We start from the raw sequence: 17611 nt of genomic DNA on the forward strand, positions 1-17611 counted from the left end.
CCCCAGCCATCTTTCTGGAGAAAGTACTCACACCTTTGACCATGTTATCTCCTTCCTACCTACGAGACACAGGACACTTCTTGAGTGAAATACGTCCCCTTCACTTAGAGACTGCATACTGGTCACTTTTGACGTATGCAGCCTCTATACTTCCATTACTCATGAAAAGGGTTTAGAGGCAGCATCCAGATTATTAAATACCAGTCATTATACATCAGCACAGAAGGATTTCTTTCTGACACTTTTAAAACTAGTGTTAGAGGAAAATTATTTCTTATTTCAAGACACCTTTTTTCAACAGCGCCGTGGGATCGCGATGGGATCGAACGTCGCGCCGCCGTACGCAAATAGTTACATGTCATTGTTTGAAAGTGAATTTGTTTATTCCAATTCTTTATATTTAAAGCATTGCATATTTTGGCATCGTTTTATAGATGACGTGTTTTGCGTATGGCGAGGCGACGTTCGATCCCTCATGGAATTTAACAGTCATCTTAACTCCATTTGGAGTGAGCTTCAATTTACCATACACTTTGATTTTCAACAAATAGCCTTTCTTGATACATGGGTAAAGCGTAAGGATGATGGTACAGTGTATACTGATTTATACATCAAGGATACAGATCGAAATAGTCTACTTACCTACACTAGTAGCCATCCCCCAGCAATCAAGAAAGCGATTCCTTTTTCACAGTACCAGAGGGTTAAAAGGATCGTGACTGATCCTGATACCTGTGAAATTAGGTTGCAAGAGAGGACGAAAAAATTCCTCAACAGAGGCTATCCCCTACATTTATTACAATCTCAAAAGAACAAGTTAGATCAACCGCAGGGACAGAAGATTATTAAACCACCACGTATCCCATCAATAGTGAAGTACCATCCTTGGACACAGAGAATAAGGGGCATAATCAATAAGCATTGACACATCATGTCTAGATCATATCCTCATATGGAGATATTTCAAAATTCTCCCATGATGTGTTTCAAAAGAGCGGACAATATTCGTGACAAAATTATTAGAGCAGACATAGGCACTAATAAACCTATAGTCAGACAAACCACATTGACTACTCCGCGTCAGGGCACATTTCCGTGTTTAAATTGTAACAACTGTTCGAGTGTCATTAGAGGTTCAACTTTGACCCACCCTCACTCTGGAGAACAAATTCCTATTAAAGGCATGTTCACATGCGACAGTAAAAATGTCATTTATATTTTGAAATGTCCCTGCGGTTTAGTCTATGTAGGGGAAACCTCAATGCGGATTAAAGATAGATTGAGTAAGCATAAGTCGACCATCCGCACTGAGAATTTGCTGTTACCCCTACCATATCATTTTCATGAGAAGCGTCATGCAATATCGCAGTTGCGGTCTCAAGTGATTGAGAGTGTATCTTTACCTCGTCGTGGTGGCGACAGGAATAGTTTGCTTCTAAAGCGTGAGGCCTATTGGATCCATCGGTTACAAACTTTGGATCCAAGGGGACTTAATCGCGAGTATAACATTTCCAGTTTCACTTAGTTTTTGATTATATTGTCCTTATTATAAGAATTTAGACCATAATAATATACAAAAAATTATAATTGGTCTCTTTCAGCGGACTTGATTTCTGAATTGTTATTAACTGTTCCATTGTTTTATCAATGTATTCACATTGATCTTTTTGGTTTATTGCACCTTTCATTATTTCACCTGTGTCAGCCCTGAGGTGGGTGGAGCTACATAGTATGATGCCATTTCCTTTGTGTTTTTTGTTACTCCTCCCTCTCTCTGTGTATAAAAGAGATGTGATAGGAGTCCATTACATAGTCTGAAGAAAGCACGTGTTGTGCTGAAACGCGTCACTATATGCCTTAATATGTGACTGAATAAACGCAACATTCATCATCATCGCGAGTGCCGGTCTTTTCTTCTTTATTGCAAGTATTGGGACGTCTCCCCACTGACTCGTGCACCGCATCTATTTTAGCAGTGCCGACCCTCTTCCACATAAGGACATTAATTCCTGTCTTTTGTATCTGACAGGTTCATTCATCTTAATATGAAAAATATACTTTCTGTGTAAGCCAATGCTAGGTCATGCATCTGTGTAAGGACTGTACTGATCAGAATAATTTCATTTTTATCTTACTGCCAGAAATGCCATTATAATATGCACCGCTTTTGCTATAGACTGTGCTATAATGATGGTTGCCACAAACTGTCCCGGTTACTAGGCAACCTATTAAACAATGGCCGCTGGATGCAATGTGTCACGGGCTGATGACACAACCCATGGCCATCTGCAATGACGTGTTCGCAACTGACCGCGTCATCTCGCATTCTACAAGTGCTGTCTATCTTCAGCATGAACGGCGCATGCTCAGTGACGCCGACCGCCCCGCTGACGTCACCGCGCTGTGCTCCAAGCGTCGTTCTGAGGCCAAAGTTTGTTTAAATACGAGCGTGCGATTCCCCTCAAGTAGGCTACACCACAGCCTCAGGACACATCGCTGCGCTCATAAATAGGGAGCCTATAATCCCTAGGTCGCCCATTCAACACTCCCTTCTCATCTTTAGGTACGTACTGAGCCCCGATATGTGTGTGGAGCCTGGAACAGGGGCTACCACCTGTAATGTATCAATGTGTCTTTTTTGTCACACCTGATAACTGTGTGTTGATCACTGATTCACGTGTACCAACACCATATGTTATTGTATTGCCTCTCTGTATGTGCTCAATATTCCCTGATGAGCTTTGACACAAAACATGCGTGTAGCTGCACTAAGGCACAATAGGGCTAAGTAGCAAAAGGGCAAGGTTCCGGACAGGGTTGTTCTTATTAGAACTGGTGCTCCGTGAATAGGACGCTAGGTTCACGCTAGCACCCACATCTTAGGGCTGTCTAGGGACCAAGAACCCACTAATACCCCCGTCCGGCGCTGACGGCTCTACCCTCAGTAACACCACATCTACTGAATATCTACAAAAACTGGAGGACTCCAGGAGAACGGTTATCTTAGGTGCCGCTGCTCTGTTCGCCCACTGTGGCCCCTGTTACCGTCTCCCACACTGGATGGTAATTACTACTATGGGAACACCAGGGAGGAGACATCAGCTTCTCTCCCTGGGCGTTCCTTCTCCCTGGCTGTGACGATCTGCGCTACGATTGGACAGCGCTACAGCCAGGGAGCAGGAACGCCCAGGGAGAGAAGCTGATGTCTCCTCCCTGGTGTTCCCATAGTAGTAATTAGCATAGAGCGCGGGAGACTGGAGCGGCGCCCAGATATAATGGTAAGTGCAGGGAGATCCCTGAGCGCCGCTCTACATGTCCTGCTACTTCGTTAATAAAGTATGGACCCACGAAAGGTACTCTTACAGATACAGGAGGCGGGTGCGGCACCTGAAAGGTTAACTGCTGCTGATCGCAGTTCCCTGTCAGAGGTATACATATTTGGTATCGCCGCGTTCGTATCGACCGGCTCTAAAAACATATCACATGACCTAACTCCTCAGATGAACACTGTAAAAAATAAAAACTGTGCTAAATAAACCTTTTTTTTTTTTTTTTTTTTTTTTGTCACCTTGCATCACAAAAAGTACAACAGCAAGCGAACAAAAAGGCGTTTGCCCACCATAATAGTACCAATATAACCGTCACCTCATCCCGCAAAAAATGAGCCCCTACCTGAGACAATCGGGCAAAAAATATAGCTCAGAATATGGAGACACTAAAACATTTTTTTGTTTGTTTTAAAAAAAGCTGTTATTGTGTAAAACTTGCATAAATAAAAAAAAGTATACATATTTGGTATCACCGCGTTCGTATCGACCGGCTCTATAAAAATATTACATGACCTAACTCCTCAGATGAACACTGTAAAAAATTGAAACTAAAAAGTGCTAAATAAACAATTTTTTGTCACCTTACATCACAAAAAGTGTAATAGCAAGCGATCAAAAAGTCACACACCCCCCAAAATAGTGCCAACAAAACTCATCTCATCCCGCAAAAATCATACCCTACCCAAGGTAATCGCCCAAAAACTGAAACAATTATGGCTCTCGGACTATGGAAACACTAAAACCATGATTTTTTTTTTTTGCTTAAAAAAAGAAATCATTGTGTAAAACTTACCCAATATGTATACTTTTTTTTATTTATGTATCGCCGCATCTGTGACATCCTGGTCTATAAAAATATCACATGCTCTAACCTGTCAGATGAACAACAACAATAACAAAAAATAAAAACGGTGCCAAAACAGCTATTTCTTGTTATCTTGCCTCACAAAAAGTGTAATATAGAGCAACCAAAAATCATATGTACCCTAAACTAGTACCAACAATACTGCCACCCTATCCTGTAGTTTCTAAAATGGGGCCAATTTTTTGGGAGTTTCTACTCTAGGGGTGAATCAGGGGGGCTTCAAATGGGACATGGTGTAAAAAAAAAAAACAGTCCAGCAAAATCTGCCTTCCAAAAACCGTATGGCATTCCTTTCCTTCTGCGCCCTGCCGTGTGCCCGTACAGTAGTTTACAACCACATATGGGGTGTTTCTGTAAACTACAGAATCAGGGCCATAAATATTGATTTTGGTTTGGCTGTTAACCCTTGCTTTGTAACCGGAAAAAAAATTATTAAAATGGAAAATCTGCCAAAATTTTGAAATTGTATCTCTATTTTCCATTAATTCTTGTGGAACACCTAAAGGGTTAACGGCGTTTGTAAAATCAGTTTTGAATACCTTGAGGGATGTAGTTTATAGAATGGGGTAATTTTTGGGTGGTTTCTATTATGTAAGCCTCGCAAAGTGACTTCAGACCTGAACTAGTCCCTAAAAATTGGGTTTTTGAAAATTTCTGAAATATTTCAAGATTTGCTTCTAAACTTCTAAGCCTTGTAACACCCTTAAAAAATTCCCAAAATGATCCAAACATGAAGTAGACATATGGGTAATGTAAAGTAATTATTTTTGGAGGTATTGCTATGTATTATAGAAGTAGAGAAATTGAAACTTGGAAATTGGCAATTTTTTACACATTTTTGGTAAATTTGGTATTTTTTTTTAATAAATAAAAAAATTTTTTTTTTTACTTCGTTTTACCAGTGTCATGAAGTACAATATGTGACGAAAACACATTCTCAGAATGGCCTGGATAAGTCAAAGCGTTTCTAAAGTTATCACCACTTAAAGTGACACTAGTCAGATTAGCAAAAATGGCCAAGTCCGTATGGTGAAATAGGGCCGAGTCTTTAAGGGGTTAAAATCATTGGTGGCAGTGGCCACAGGGTCTCCGCTTCTGATCGGAGCCCCAGAAGTGTAATCCTGGGGCTCCGATCGGTTATCATGGCAGCCAGGACGCTACTGAAGCCCTGGCTGCCATGGTGAGCTCTCTGCTGCTGTGTGTACTATGCACAGGGCAGCAGGGACAGTGTAAAGTCCTATTCACCCTAATAGAGCTCGATCAGGGTGAATAGGACAAGGGATGAAAAGATCCCAGGTTGTAGCCCCTAAGGGGGAATTGGTTATTAAATAAAAAGTAAGAAAAAAGAAATTTAAAAAATCCAAAATATTAAGTATAAATCACCCCCTTTCACAATTTTACATATAAAATATATAAACATATTACATATCGCCACGTCTGAAAAGTACAAACTAGTAAAATATCAATAAAATTACCTATGTGGTGAGTGCAGTAACAGAAAAATAAAATAAAAACCCTAAGCCCTGCCCCAGAACTAGCATAGCCCCCTCCCCCCCCCCCCCCCCCCCTCAACCGGTTCCTGGGAAAGTTGTCTTGCATGAAACTGGTCCTTGGTGCAAAAAATCTGAAAGACCTGAGCTTGTGTCGGTCCTATCATAAGTTCCGTATAGAATCGGTAGCATTAACAATCCTTTATCTGTTCCCCAATTGGTTATGGCGTTAATGGATATCAAGGACACCTATTATCACATACCCATACATTCCTCTTCCCAGAAGTTTCTCAGGGTTGCAGTGCAGACAGTGCTTAATCTACACTTCAGAGTGCTTCCCTTTGGGGTGTCTCAGGCACCGAGAATCTTCACATACTAATGGCGGAGGTAATAATATGGAGATATCCATCATAATCGTCCCGTACCTGGATGATCTCCTTTTATAGTGTGACAGTCTCAGAATATCCTTTCAAGACAGATTCAGGAGGTGTTAAGGACCTTGACAAATCTAGGTTGGCTCATAAACTGGGAGAAATCGTGTAGTGTCTGACACCAAATTACCGCTGTACTTTCCTAGGGATCCAGCTAGATTCATTATCACAAAGGTCCTTTCTTCCGGAAAGGGAGAGACTTTTAATATAACAAAAGATGAGGGAATTCAGCGAAACCAGAGCCTCTACCCTAAGACAAGCCATGTCCGTGCTAGGGCTAATGACATCATGCGTTCCAGCGGTGAAAAGGCCCAGTTCAGGTCCAGGATCCTTCAGGCTTGCGTTCTATCATGCTGGAACTGAGATCTTGCATCCTTAGATTGCAAAATTCCGATTCCCGAGTCGGTGTCCCTGTATTGGTGGGTGAATCCAGTAAACCTGAGATCAGGGGTGGAATGGATAAAAATCCTATATTTACAACAGATGACAGCCCCAGGGGGTGGGGAGTTCACTCCGATTTAGTTTTTTTCCAAGGTCAGTGGTCGTCTGCCCAAAGCCAGCAGTCCCATAATTTCAGAAAGCTGAGGGCAATATGTTGTGCTCTACGGAATTCCTCCCCTTTTTTTTAATAACCAGACCAGTGAGGATATTTTCCGACAGGCAGACTTCCTAAGCAGGCACAGGGTCAGACAGGGGGAGTGGTGCCTTTGTCAGGAAGTGTTCAACCAAATAATGGCTTTATGGGGGACCCCATCAATAGGCCTGTTTGCTTCCAAAGAGAACAGCAAGTGCAATTTTTTTTATTTATTTTATTTTTTTCCCCCTCAATCCAGCGGATCATTCTCAGGGGATAGATGCTCTGTGTCAGCCATGGGGGGGAAGGTCTATGTTATGCTACCCAGAGTAATTCAGAAAATTGGGATGCTACAGTAAGATTAAAAGCCCCTATTGGCCGAAAAGAGTATGATTTACGTGGCTAAGGAAACTGTCTCTTTCAGATCCCTGGGTACCTACAATGAGGGAAGATTGTTGTATCAAGACCTCTACTTCTTCCGGAAGTAGCAAAATTGCATTTAACAGTCTGGATACGGAGAGGGAATTCCTTAGATCCAGGGGTCTGTCAGAACAGGTGATTGGTATGCTGCTGGCTAGCAGAAAAATGATATATATTTGAGAATCTGGAAAGCCTTTATCAGTTTCTTCCAGATCAGACTTGGATCTTTCCTTAACCCCAGATATGCCATTGATCTTAAAACTTTCTACAGGAAGGACTTAATAAAACGTTAAGATCTAGTACCTTAAAAGTTAAGGTTTCTGCACTTAGTGCTTTGTTTGAGGTTAGATTGGCAGTTCATCCCTGGATAACTAGGTTTATAAGAGCATCCTCCAGACTGAATCCGTCCATTAGGCCCAGATCATTCCCTTGGGATCTTAATGTGATCCTTTCTAGTATAACTCGAAGTCCATTTAAACCTATATATTCCATTTCTGTAAGAATGTTATAAATTACCTCAGCTAGACTGGTGTGGGAGATTTCCGCCTTATCTGCCTTTCCTCATTATACCTCTGTGTTGGATGACAGGATCATATTTAAACCAGATCCAGCTTTTCTACCAAAGGTAGTTTCGGTTTTTCATAGATCCCAAGAGATCATTATACCTTCATTCTGCCAGAATCCCAAAAAATGAAGGTGAAGAGGGGTTCCATAATCTAGATGTAAGAACGTGTGTTTGCAAATACTTAGTCAACTAAGGAATGGAGGAAGGCCTCTCAGTTCATTCAATTTCAGGGAGGCTGTGCCTCCATTGATCAGATCCGTAGGGCTGTGACTTGGAGCTCTCCAAACACCTTTTTATAAACATTACATGTTGGACCTTTCATCTAGTCAGAAATTGGTCTTGAAAAGAAAAGTTCTGCAGGCTGCCCTCCCGGCATCTTTTTTAGTCTCACAGGTGCTATCATGGACTCTATGTATTTTTTACATTTTACAACCAGATCCGTTTTGCTAGAACACTTGGGGCCGGATCCGGCGTTAATACATTTTAATGGAAAATAAGTGTTCCGGAACTTTGGATGGCAAAAATACTGCTGCAGTATTTTCTCCGTCCAAAATCCGTACAGTGACTGAACGGATTGCTCTCCATTCAGAATGCATTAGGATTAAACTGATAGTTTTTTGTTTTTCCAGTATAACCCCCTAGGAACGCAATACTGGAAAAGTTTAACCCAAGTGTGAAAGTACCCTAAGCCTAGTAATGGGCTCAACTTCTTGATCTGTACAGATTACTTTTCTGTAGTTATCTGATTAACATTACAGGCAGGATTAGAATGACAGCAAGCCTGGGTATAGATAACACAGGATCAACTTTCACTATATGTAATTGTCAAAGCTTCTCTACTCCTGACTTCTGCAGAGCTCACAGAGCATGCCTAGACAATTCTCCCATACAAGTCAAAGAGGTCCCCGTCAGTCCATTGTGTCTAAAGACCATGGAGCTGCTGTAAAGCTATATTATTTTAATCTTTTTTTTTTTCTTTTTTTAATGCTTTCTACATGCTGTTAAGGCTACATTTACAAAAAACTTATTTTGTTTCAGTGTCGGTTTTTTTGCGGATAGGATGCAGACCCATTTATTTCAATGGGTGTGCTATCCACATCCATATGTCCGTTCCGTAGCCCCTCCAAAAAAATAAAAATTGTCCTATTCTTGTCTGTTTTGCGGAAAAGGATAGGCATTGTTACAACGGATCCGCAAAAAAAATGGATGCCATATGGATGTCGTCAGTTTTTTTTGCAGATACGCAATTTGCAGACCGCCAAACTCATGCGGTCGTGTAAATGTAGCCTTAGACCAGCTCGGGCAAGATGGCCGCCCCATAATAATGTTCAGCAAATAGTATAAATAAGTCTGCAATCAGAAAATAAAAGCAGTTTTGAAAAAAAGCATGTGTGTTGCTATTTGGTTTTAACTGGCAGGAAAAAAAAAACTTTAATATAACTTTTATGTAGTTAGGTCTTAAGGAGCTCATTTTTACAAGACTATCTGTAGTTTTTATACCATTTAGGGGTGTCTATAACTTTTCGATCTTTTTCTATTCAAATTTTTTTATTTTTTTTTGGAGGTGAAGCAACCAAAAAAAAATAAAAAATCTGCCATTTTGATATTTTTTTTTTCTGTTACGCTGTTTGCCTTAAGGGAGAAAATGTGTGAGTGAGCTGTTCCAGACGTAGAAGTGCGCATTTCTGGGTATTTTACTTCTCTGATGCCATGGTCACATTTGAACATAGAATGTCTGCTATCGGGGATGACACCGATCAGACATTAGCCCAGGGTATCTGCTGTGAGAAACATAGTACATGTACAGCAAATGTCGGGAAGGGGTTAAATAACTTTGTCAGATGATGGCTCTTGTAGAGCTCTTGGCGCTGACCTTCTGACCTCATAAACACTCATTAAGCCATATTCTTATCGGTTTGATAAGAACGTAGCCGTGATCAGTGTTTCTTGTTGCAATAATTAAAATTGCCCCCAAAGGTGTTCACAGCCTTGAAGGAGAAAATAAGATGCAAGAATGACTGAAGCCAACCTATACACCTTTTTATAATTGACACACATGCATCATCCTACTACTTTGGCAATCTGTTTACTTGGTTTATTACTACTTTGTTTGACCTTCCAGCGAGGATTACGGAAAGACATTTGAGGATATAACATCTCTTATAAACAACACCTACATCCGGACAGAATTTGGTATGGGTTTGGGTCCTGAGAACTCCGGAAAGGTAAGTGTTAGTAGTAGTATTAACGTATTTACATACCTGTTAGCGGTCTGATGTAGGCCACAGGCCCTTGCCACCTGATATTAAAGGGAGTCTGTCACCTCCATATGGCCATATACAGTGCTTACATGGCTCTGTAGCAAACCTATACGGGATTGTAATGGTACCTTTGTCTTTGTCTTTAGACTTGCACTAGCAGGAAAAACGAAGTTTAATTCATATGCAAATGAGCACTCGCAAGTGCCCAGGGGCGGCGTTCAGTGTGTAGGTGCCCAGGCTGCTCTACCTTCTTTTCACTTTACTCCTAGAAGAAGGTAGAGCAGCCTGGGCACCTACACACTGAACGCCGCGCCTGGGCACTTGCGAGTGCTCATTTGCATATGAATATCCGGATATCCGGAGATGCGGAACGGAAGCACGGAACGGAACCTTACGGAAGCACTACGGAGTGCTTCAGTAGGGCTTTGTCCCGTACTTCCATTCCGCAAAAAGATAGAACATGTCCTATCTTTTTGCGGAACCATTAAAGTGAATGGGTCCACGATCTGCTGCGGCTGCCCCACGGTTGGTGTTCGTGCATTGCAAGAGGCCTGATAGTAATTTGGGTCAGCCGGGGTGCGGGGACTGTCCTGGAAATGTGGTCCTTGCGTGTACAATTTTTTATTTAAACATATTTTTTCTCAGACCACACTTGCACATGTGACATTGGACTTAGGCCTAGGAATATTCATTCTACCTTTTTTATTGTCTTTTATTTTCACCTTTTTCTAGGTGGTGCTGGTAGCAGATGTGTCAGGAGGGAGCACTGGTGGTCGTATTTTCAGATCTTCTGACTTTGCAAAGACTTTTGTACGAACAGATTTGCCCTTTCACCCTTTGAGACCCGTATCTTACAATCCTGAAGACTCCAAATGCCTGATGCTCATCAGTGTGCATGTGAGTTACTTTATTTTTCATAAATAGATTTCCGTATTATTCATTTTTTATTTCAACCAACCATCGAATGGAGTAGTAGTAGCCGAGTGACATAAACACTCTCTCTTGTTTAAATTTGTGGCCTATTTTAGAGAACTGTATTTTTACTGCATATGCTAATGAGTTCTTAAAGGGGTTATCCAATTTCACAAACAGCCCCCCATGTGCTGGGCCACTCACAGGTAATATACTTACCCCGCTCCTGGTTTCCTGCGCCGCTTCTGGTTTCCACACCACCACTGCTGCTGTACACGGATGAAAACATCCAGTATTGGGGAAGGGGGAGGGGGAGGGGGGTGGGGGCCTGTTTTGTGAAGTTGGTTAACTAATTTAAGTGCACCAAGGTGTGGGCCTAGCCCCTCAGAGCACAGTTTCACCTCAGTTTTTTCCCCCTTAGGATGTCTGGCCCTGTCACAGAGTCTTGCGTTCTTCCTACCTGGCCCTGTAATCCCGCATATGCGCCAGTGAGTGTTTAATTGGATGGCTGGCCTTGACACGCAAGGAGGGGGAAGGTGGTGGTGAAGCAGTGCCCTGAGGGGCTAGGCCTGCAGAGGCCAGTGCACTTAAGACCTATGACATTGATAAATAAATTCTACGCCATAAATATTGAATCTCAAATATTAAAGGGGTTTACAGTTTGTAAAAGAACTTCTGGAATGCACTACCCTAGTAGGCAGTATCCTAGGAATCCCCAAGCCCCCTCTTTTTTTAACTAAGCACCCAGTTATAGTTTCCAACCCATGAGTCCAGTCTGTAAATAGCAGATGCTGGCACCCACCATGTCCATCACAATAAAATGGTGGCAGTCACATAATATACCCACATGACTGCTGCCCTGGATGCATCCTCTGTGCACTTGCAATGAAAGCATTCTGTGAATGCGCCGATACAACAGATTCCACTGCATGTATCTGCTCATGCGCTGAATGCCTTTAGCACAAGCTTAGAATAGCTGCATCCTGGGCAGTGGTCAAATAGTTAATTAATGTGACTGCCACCATCTTCTTTTGCCATGAATGTGGCAGCTGCTATTTGCAGACTGGCTCAAGAGACACTGACGTGTGGTGCTCGGGTAAGGCATAAGGGGGCTTGGGATTTCTTATTAAAGTTCCCAGTAGGTTAGGGCATTATAGCAGTTCTTTTAGACAGTAGCAACCCCTTTAAGTGTGATCATGTACTTTATTATGCTTAAGGAGTTGAATGGAGTGAGCTCACACACTGAACTCTCTCCATACAAGGTGGGTGCTGACCGTATAATACAGCAAGCACCTGGCTGCAATGACGCCAAACCCGGTCTCTTCACCCTTCAGATGCTGCTGTTAATAGTGTCACAGCATCTGTGCCTTCTGACCGGAGCCCCCTTGACAGCCCTAGGGCCTTCTGAAGGTGCCTATAAAGCTGTGCACGAGGCATGGCTCCACAAGCAGTGTCTGAGAATCCCACCACACAGTTTCGCCACACAGAATTCTTTTTCCTGCTTTCCAATACAGACATGGTGAATTAAATAGTACCAATAAAAAATACGTGTCTTGCAAACAATAAGCCTTCATTTGGCTATATGAATGGAAAATGTAAAAGTTATGGCTCTAGAAGTGTGGGGAAGAAAAAAATGAAAATGGGGCCCCACCTTAAAGGGTTTTCTGAGACATATATACTGATGACCTATCCTGAGGATAGGTCATCATCAGTATCTGATCACACACGGGACCCCCATCGATAAGCTTTTTGCGAAGGCTCCTGTGAGTGCCGCGGCCTTCTCTTAGCTGACCAAACACAGTGCCGTACCTAGTATAGCGGCTGTGCTTAGTATCGCAGCTGAGCCCCATTCACTTCTATGGGGCTTAGCTGTGCCTAGGCCATGTGACCATTGAATGTGATGTCACATGTTAAATAATCCTGAAAAGGGTTAAGCATGGTATCATTTGAAAGCTAAGATTCTGGGGTTTACAAATAATTGCATCCATTGAACAGGAGCTACATCTGATATGTTGGATTCTTTACAATCTGTTTTGTAATGGAACTTTTTAATATAAAATGGGTTCATCTGGTTCCTGTCTTTCTTGCTATTTATTTTCTAGGAAACCCCAGCTATCAATGGTGATAAAATGTAACTTTTCTTCTTACTCTTCACAGTATGATTTGTGGATATCCAAGGACTTTGGAGAATCTTGGACGATAATCCATAAATCTGTGTGTTCAGCCAAATGGTGAGTTGCTGACAATTAGTAACTTTACGTTTTTAGGCTAGAGCTATACAGGGAATTGTAGTTGTGCAGCATTAAAGGGGTAGTCCAACCCTACAAGTGATGATCTGTCCTCAGGATAGGCCATCACTACCTAATCGGCAAGGGTCCAACACCCTGTACTCCCGCCAATAAGCTGTTTTACATTAGCTGTGATACCGGAACTACACAGATCTGTCCATTGTGCAGTGGACAGAACTGGATACGATGGCGCTGTTCCCATGGAAGTGAATGGAAGCAGCGCTGGAGTGACCTGCTCCAACCACTGTGTAGTAACTGCATTAGAGCCACTGCTGAACGGCGTGGGGATCCCTCAGTGATCAGACTATGATGGCCTATCCTAAGGACAGGCCATCACTTGTAAATGGTTGGACAAGCCCTTTAAGAACCCAAATCTTGTGCTGCCAGTTACACAAGAATATGTTCGCACAGATATTCAACAGACTTGGATTTATGCCACCTGTTGCTTTGAGGCAATTTGTAAGTGGCAATACCACTACATTCCCCATGCTCGGGTGTGACGTCATGATCCTACAAGTCGCTGTATAGCTTATAGCCTTCGTATTGCTCATTAAAACCGCTGTGCTGTAATTTTAGGGGACCCGGGAACATGATTTTAATTACGACAACAAGTGCTAATGAATCTTGTTGTAAGTATGCTGTGGAGAGTGTTGTTTTTTTTATTTATTTTTTATTTTTTGTGTGTATATTTCTCCCTTTAACCTTTAACCTTGTGTGTCTACATAAAGCGGACTGGTCTGGAATGGCTCTGTCATTAACTATGAAAAGGACATCTGATTACGGCAAAACATTCAAGGTGCTAAAGGAACACGTTCACTCTTTTGGCTTATGGGGTCGGTTTCTACTTGCCTCTGTGATGGAAGAGGTAAGATTGCTGAAAAATCTGTCAGCAAAAAGTTTACTTGGGATGTGCAAGTCTGGGATATTGTGGGGTCTAACTATGAATATTTATAGGACAGAATAAAGAGAAAAATCCATGTATCTCAGGACCATGGGGACACCTGGAATGTGGCTCAGCTCCCGTCTGTTACACATGAGCAGTTTTATTCCGTATTGGCAGCCAATAACGACATGGTGTTTATCCATGTAGATGACGAGGGAGGTAGGTATATCGGAGATGCAGAGTAAGAGAAATTACATTGAAATGGAATTTCCAGGGGTGTGGTGCTCCTTTACCTTATAACCTAATGTAGCATTATCTAGAGGATATACACAGGCAAATATTTTCTCTTTATGCCTCTGATTATTGGTGCACCACATGGTCCAGTGCATCCTGTATGTACAGCAGCAATTTTAAAGGGGTTGTCCGGGTTCAGAGCTGAACCCGGACATACCCTTATTTTCACCCCGGCAGCCCTCCTGAGCCTGGCATCGGAGCATCTCATGCTCCGATGCGCTCCCGTGCCCTGCGCTAGATCGCGCAGGGCACAGGCTCTTGTGTTTTCAATAACACACTGCCGGGCGGTAACTTCCGCCCAGCAGTGTGTTCGGTGACGTCACCGGCTCTGAGGGGCGGGCTTTAGCTCTGCCCTAGCCGTTTTACTGGCTAGGGCAGAGCCAAATCCCGCCCATCAGTGCTGGTGACGTCACCGGGCTGCCTGTCAGCCCCATAGAGAGCCCCGGTACGTCACTCAGAAAAATGCCTTTGCCCTGCGCGATTTAGCGCAGGGCAAAGGAGAGCATCGGAGCATGAACTGCTCCGATGCTCATGTCAGGGGGGCTGCCGGGGTGAAAATGGAGGTATGTCCAGGTTCAGCTCTGAACCTGGACAACCCCTTTAAGTATCCCCTATAGATAGTGGGAATTTATCAACAGCTTTGCAGCTGCTCAGTATCTTTAGGGCCCACTCACACGACTGTATATTTGAGTCCGCATCCGTTCTGCAATTTAGCAAATGGATGCAGACCCTTTCATAACAGTGGGGCTGCAAAAGATGCAGACCGCACACCGTGTGCTGTTCAGATCCATACTTCTGTTCCGTGGCCCCGCAAAAAAGATAGAACGTGTCTTATTCTTGTCCGCAATTGCAGACAAGAATAGGCATTTCTATCATAGGGCTGGCCATTCCGTTCACGGACTGTATCCATGTTTTGTGGATCCACAATTTGCAGACTGCAAAAAAGGATACAGTTGTCTGAATGAAACCCTAAAGACTTTCCCATTGTTAATGTAAAAATGAGACATCATATAGTACATGACAATCTTTCTAACACAGTGTTAGGGCCATATGTCCCGGAGCTGCATTGATGGAGCGCACAGCATCATAGATTACAATGATGCTGTGCACGTCAGGCCGCCCGCGGGACTATTGTCCTGCTCTTGACTTCCACAGCATCATTGTAATCTGTGATGCTGTGCGCACGATCAAAGCCGCTCCGGGACATATGGACCTTATATTTCGGAGGGCATATGGTCATGTGCAAAGGCCCTTAGGGGGGAGCAGCACTCAAAGTAGGGTGTGTGGGGGAAAAAAAATTGAAATTCAAACTCCGTTTTCTCCCCATGCACTCTGAATAGAGGGCAATCCATTCAGGATGCATCAATCTTCAGTTCAGTCTTTTTGACATTTTAGAACGGAGATAATACCGCAGCATGCTGTACTTTCTCTCCGGCAAAAAAAGTTAACACTTGCCGGCAATAATTTACATTGAAATGTATTAGTGCTGGATCCGGCATTACAAAATGCTGCAATGCCGTATCCGTCCTTCTGGTCTGTGCATGCGCAGACCTTTTTAAAAATGTGAAAAAAATAGAAACAGATCCGTATGACAAATGGACAGACTGATCCATTCTTGCAATGCATTTGTGAGACTGATCCGCATCCGTATCCGTCTACAAATGGTGTCTGTTTGCATGCAGATTGCCTGATGCAGCAGGCAGTTCCGGCAACTGAACTGCTTGCCGGATCAATCTGCCGCAAGTGTGAAAGTACCCTAACCGTTCCTGAGATATTCCCAAAAAATTACCTGCATTAGCCAATAGAAGCCTGCAAGTCTTTCACTTAAATCCGAACTGCCATTTACACGGTCTCGTGTCCCTTATTGGCCAATAGAAGCTCGCAGGTCCTACTCCAGGTTGCCTTAACAACTGATCACAGGTTTTAGCAGTTCGCATGTCATTAAATATTCAGTCATATAACGTGTGACGGCACAACTACACTGCTACGTGCATGGCGGGCAGAGTCCACTATTAAAGGGGCAGGTACTGTGGAGGTCACTGTTAAAGGGGTGAGCACTGTGAAGGTCACTGTTAAAGGGGTGGTCAATGTTAAAGGGTTTCTGTCACCTGAAAAATGGGTATTGTCAGCTGAACATAACCATATTAGTGCCATCTCACTGCCTAAAGCCTTTATTGAAAAAAAAAACGTTTATAATATGCTAATTAGCCTCTAGGAGCAGGGGGGGCGTTGAACCTGCTCCTAGAGGCTCCGTTTGCCCACCTCTTTTCACGCCCTTCTTCTCTTGATTGACAGGGCCAGGCAGCGCTGCTCTTCTTTGCCGCCCGTGTCTGCAGTGTAAATCTCGTGCCGTTCAGTATTTGGCATAGACACGGCCGGCGGGAGGAGAGCAGAGGCTAATTTAGTATTTTTTTTAAAAAAAGTAAATTTTTCTCAATAAAGGCTTTAGGCAGTGAGATGACACTAATATAGCTATGTTCAGCTGACATTAGCACAGGGGTGGCCATCCTTACGGACACAAAGAGCCAGAAAAAAAAAAAAGCTATACATCGCGTGGTTGTGATTTTATTTTTATTTTTTCTGTTACAGCATTCACTGCATAGGAAATATTTTTTTATATTTTAATAGCACTTTTTCGGGCATGGCGATATGTAATATGTTTATTTTTTATTGTTTTGTAAATTTTATATGTAAAATTGGGAAAGGGAGCGATTTTAAATTTAGTATTTATATTTTTTTACTATTTTTTTTTTTTAAATATTTACTATTAGCCACCTTAGGGGCTAGAACCCTTGTTCTATTCACCCTAATAGAGCTCTATTAGGGTGAATAGGATTTCACACTCTCCCTGCTGCCCTGTGCATAGTACACACAGCAGCAGGGAGTGTACCATGGCAGCCAGGGCTTCAGTAGCGTCCTGGCTGCCATGGTAACAGATCAGAGCTCCAGGATTACACTACTGGGGCTCCGATCGGAACTGCCACCAATGAGGAGGGGGAGGGGACCCTGTGGCCACTGCCACCATTTGATACTAATACTTGGGGGGGGTGCTCACGGCGCCACCAATGGTTAGAATTGATAATACTGGGGGAGGGGCTGAGGGGTTAATTTTCCCGGTTTGGCGCATCGCATGCCCTGTTATTGAGGCCGGGTATGTGATGCTGCTGCCTCCTATACTTGAATTAATAATACATTCATTGGTGGTGCAGTGGCCACAGCCGCTCCCCTTCTCCTCCCTACTATCCCCCCACTGGTGGCAGCGGCAGCCGCGTCACAGTGGAGAGGGAGGGACTCCCTCC

At 43.1% G+C, this 17611-nt stretch overlaps 1 protein-coding gene across 1 annotated transcript in view; it reads left to right on the top strand.

Moving 5' to 3' along the window:
- SORT1 (sortilin 1) overlaps window positions 1-17611 on the top strand; it is a 114341-nt gene that overhangs the window by 46921 nt on the left and 49809 nt on the right. Inside the window, exons 4-9 of the mRNA XM_044288323.1 lie at window positions 9797-9899; window positions 10668-10832; window positions 13005-13078; window positions 13712-13764; window positions 13864-14000; window positions 14090-14237. Coding sequence (XP_044144258.1) covers window positions 9797-9899; window positions 10668-10832; window positions 13005-13078; window positions 13712-13764; window positions 13864-14000; window positions 14090-14237 — 680 coding nt within the window. The remainder of the gene's footprint in view (window positions 1-9796; window positions 9900-10667; window positions 10833-13004; window positions 13079-13711; window positions 13765-13863; window positions 14001-14089; window positions 14238-17611) is intronic.

This window comes from Bufo gargarizans, chromosome 3, assembly GCF_014858855.1.
Source record: "Bufo gargarizans isolate SCDJY-AF-19 chromosome 3, ASM1485885v1, whole genome shotgun sequence".
Taxonomy (NCBI): domain Eukaryota; kingdom Metazoa; phylum Chordata; class Amphibia; order Anura; family Bufonidae; genus Bufo; species Bufo gargarizans.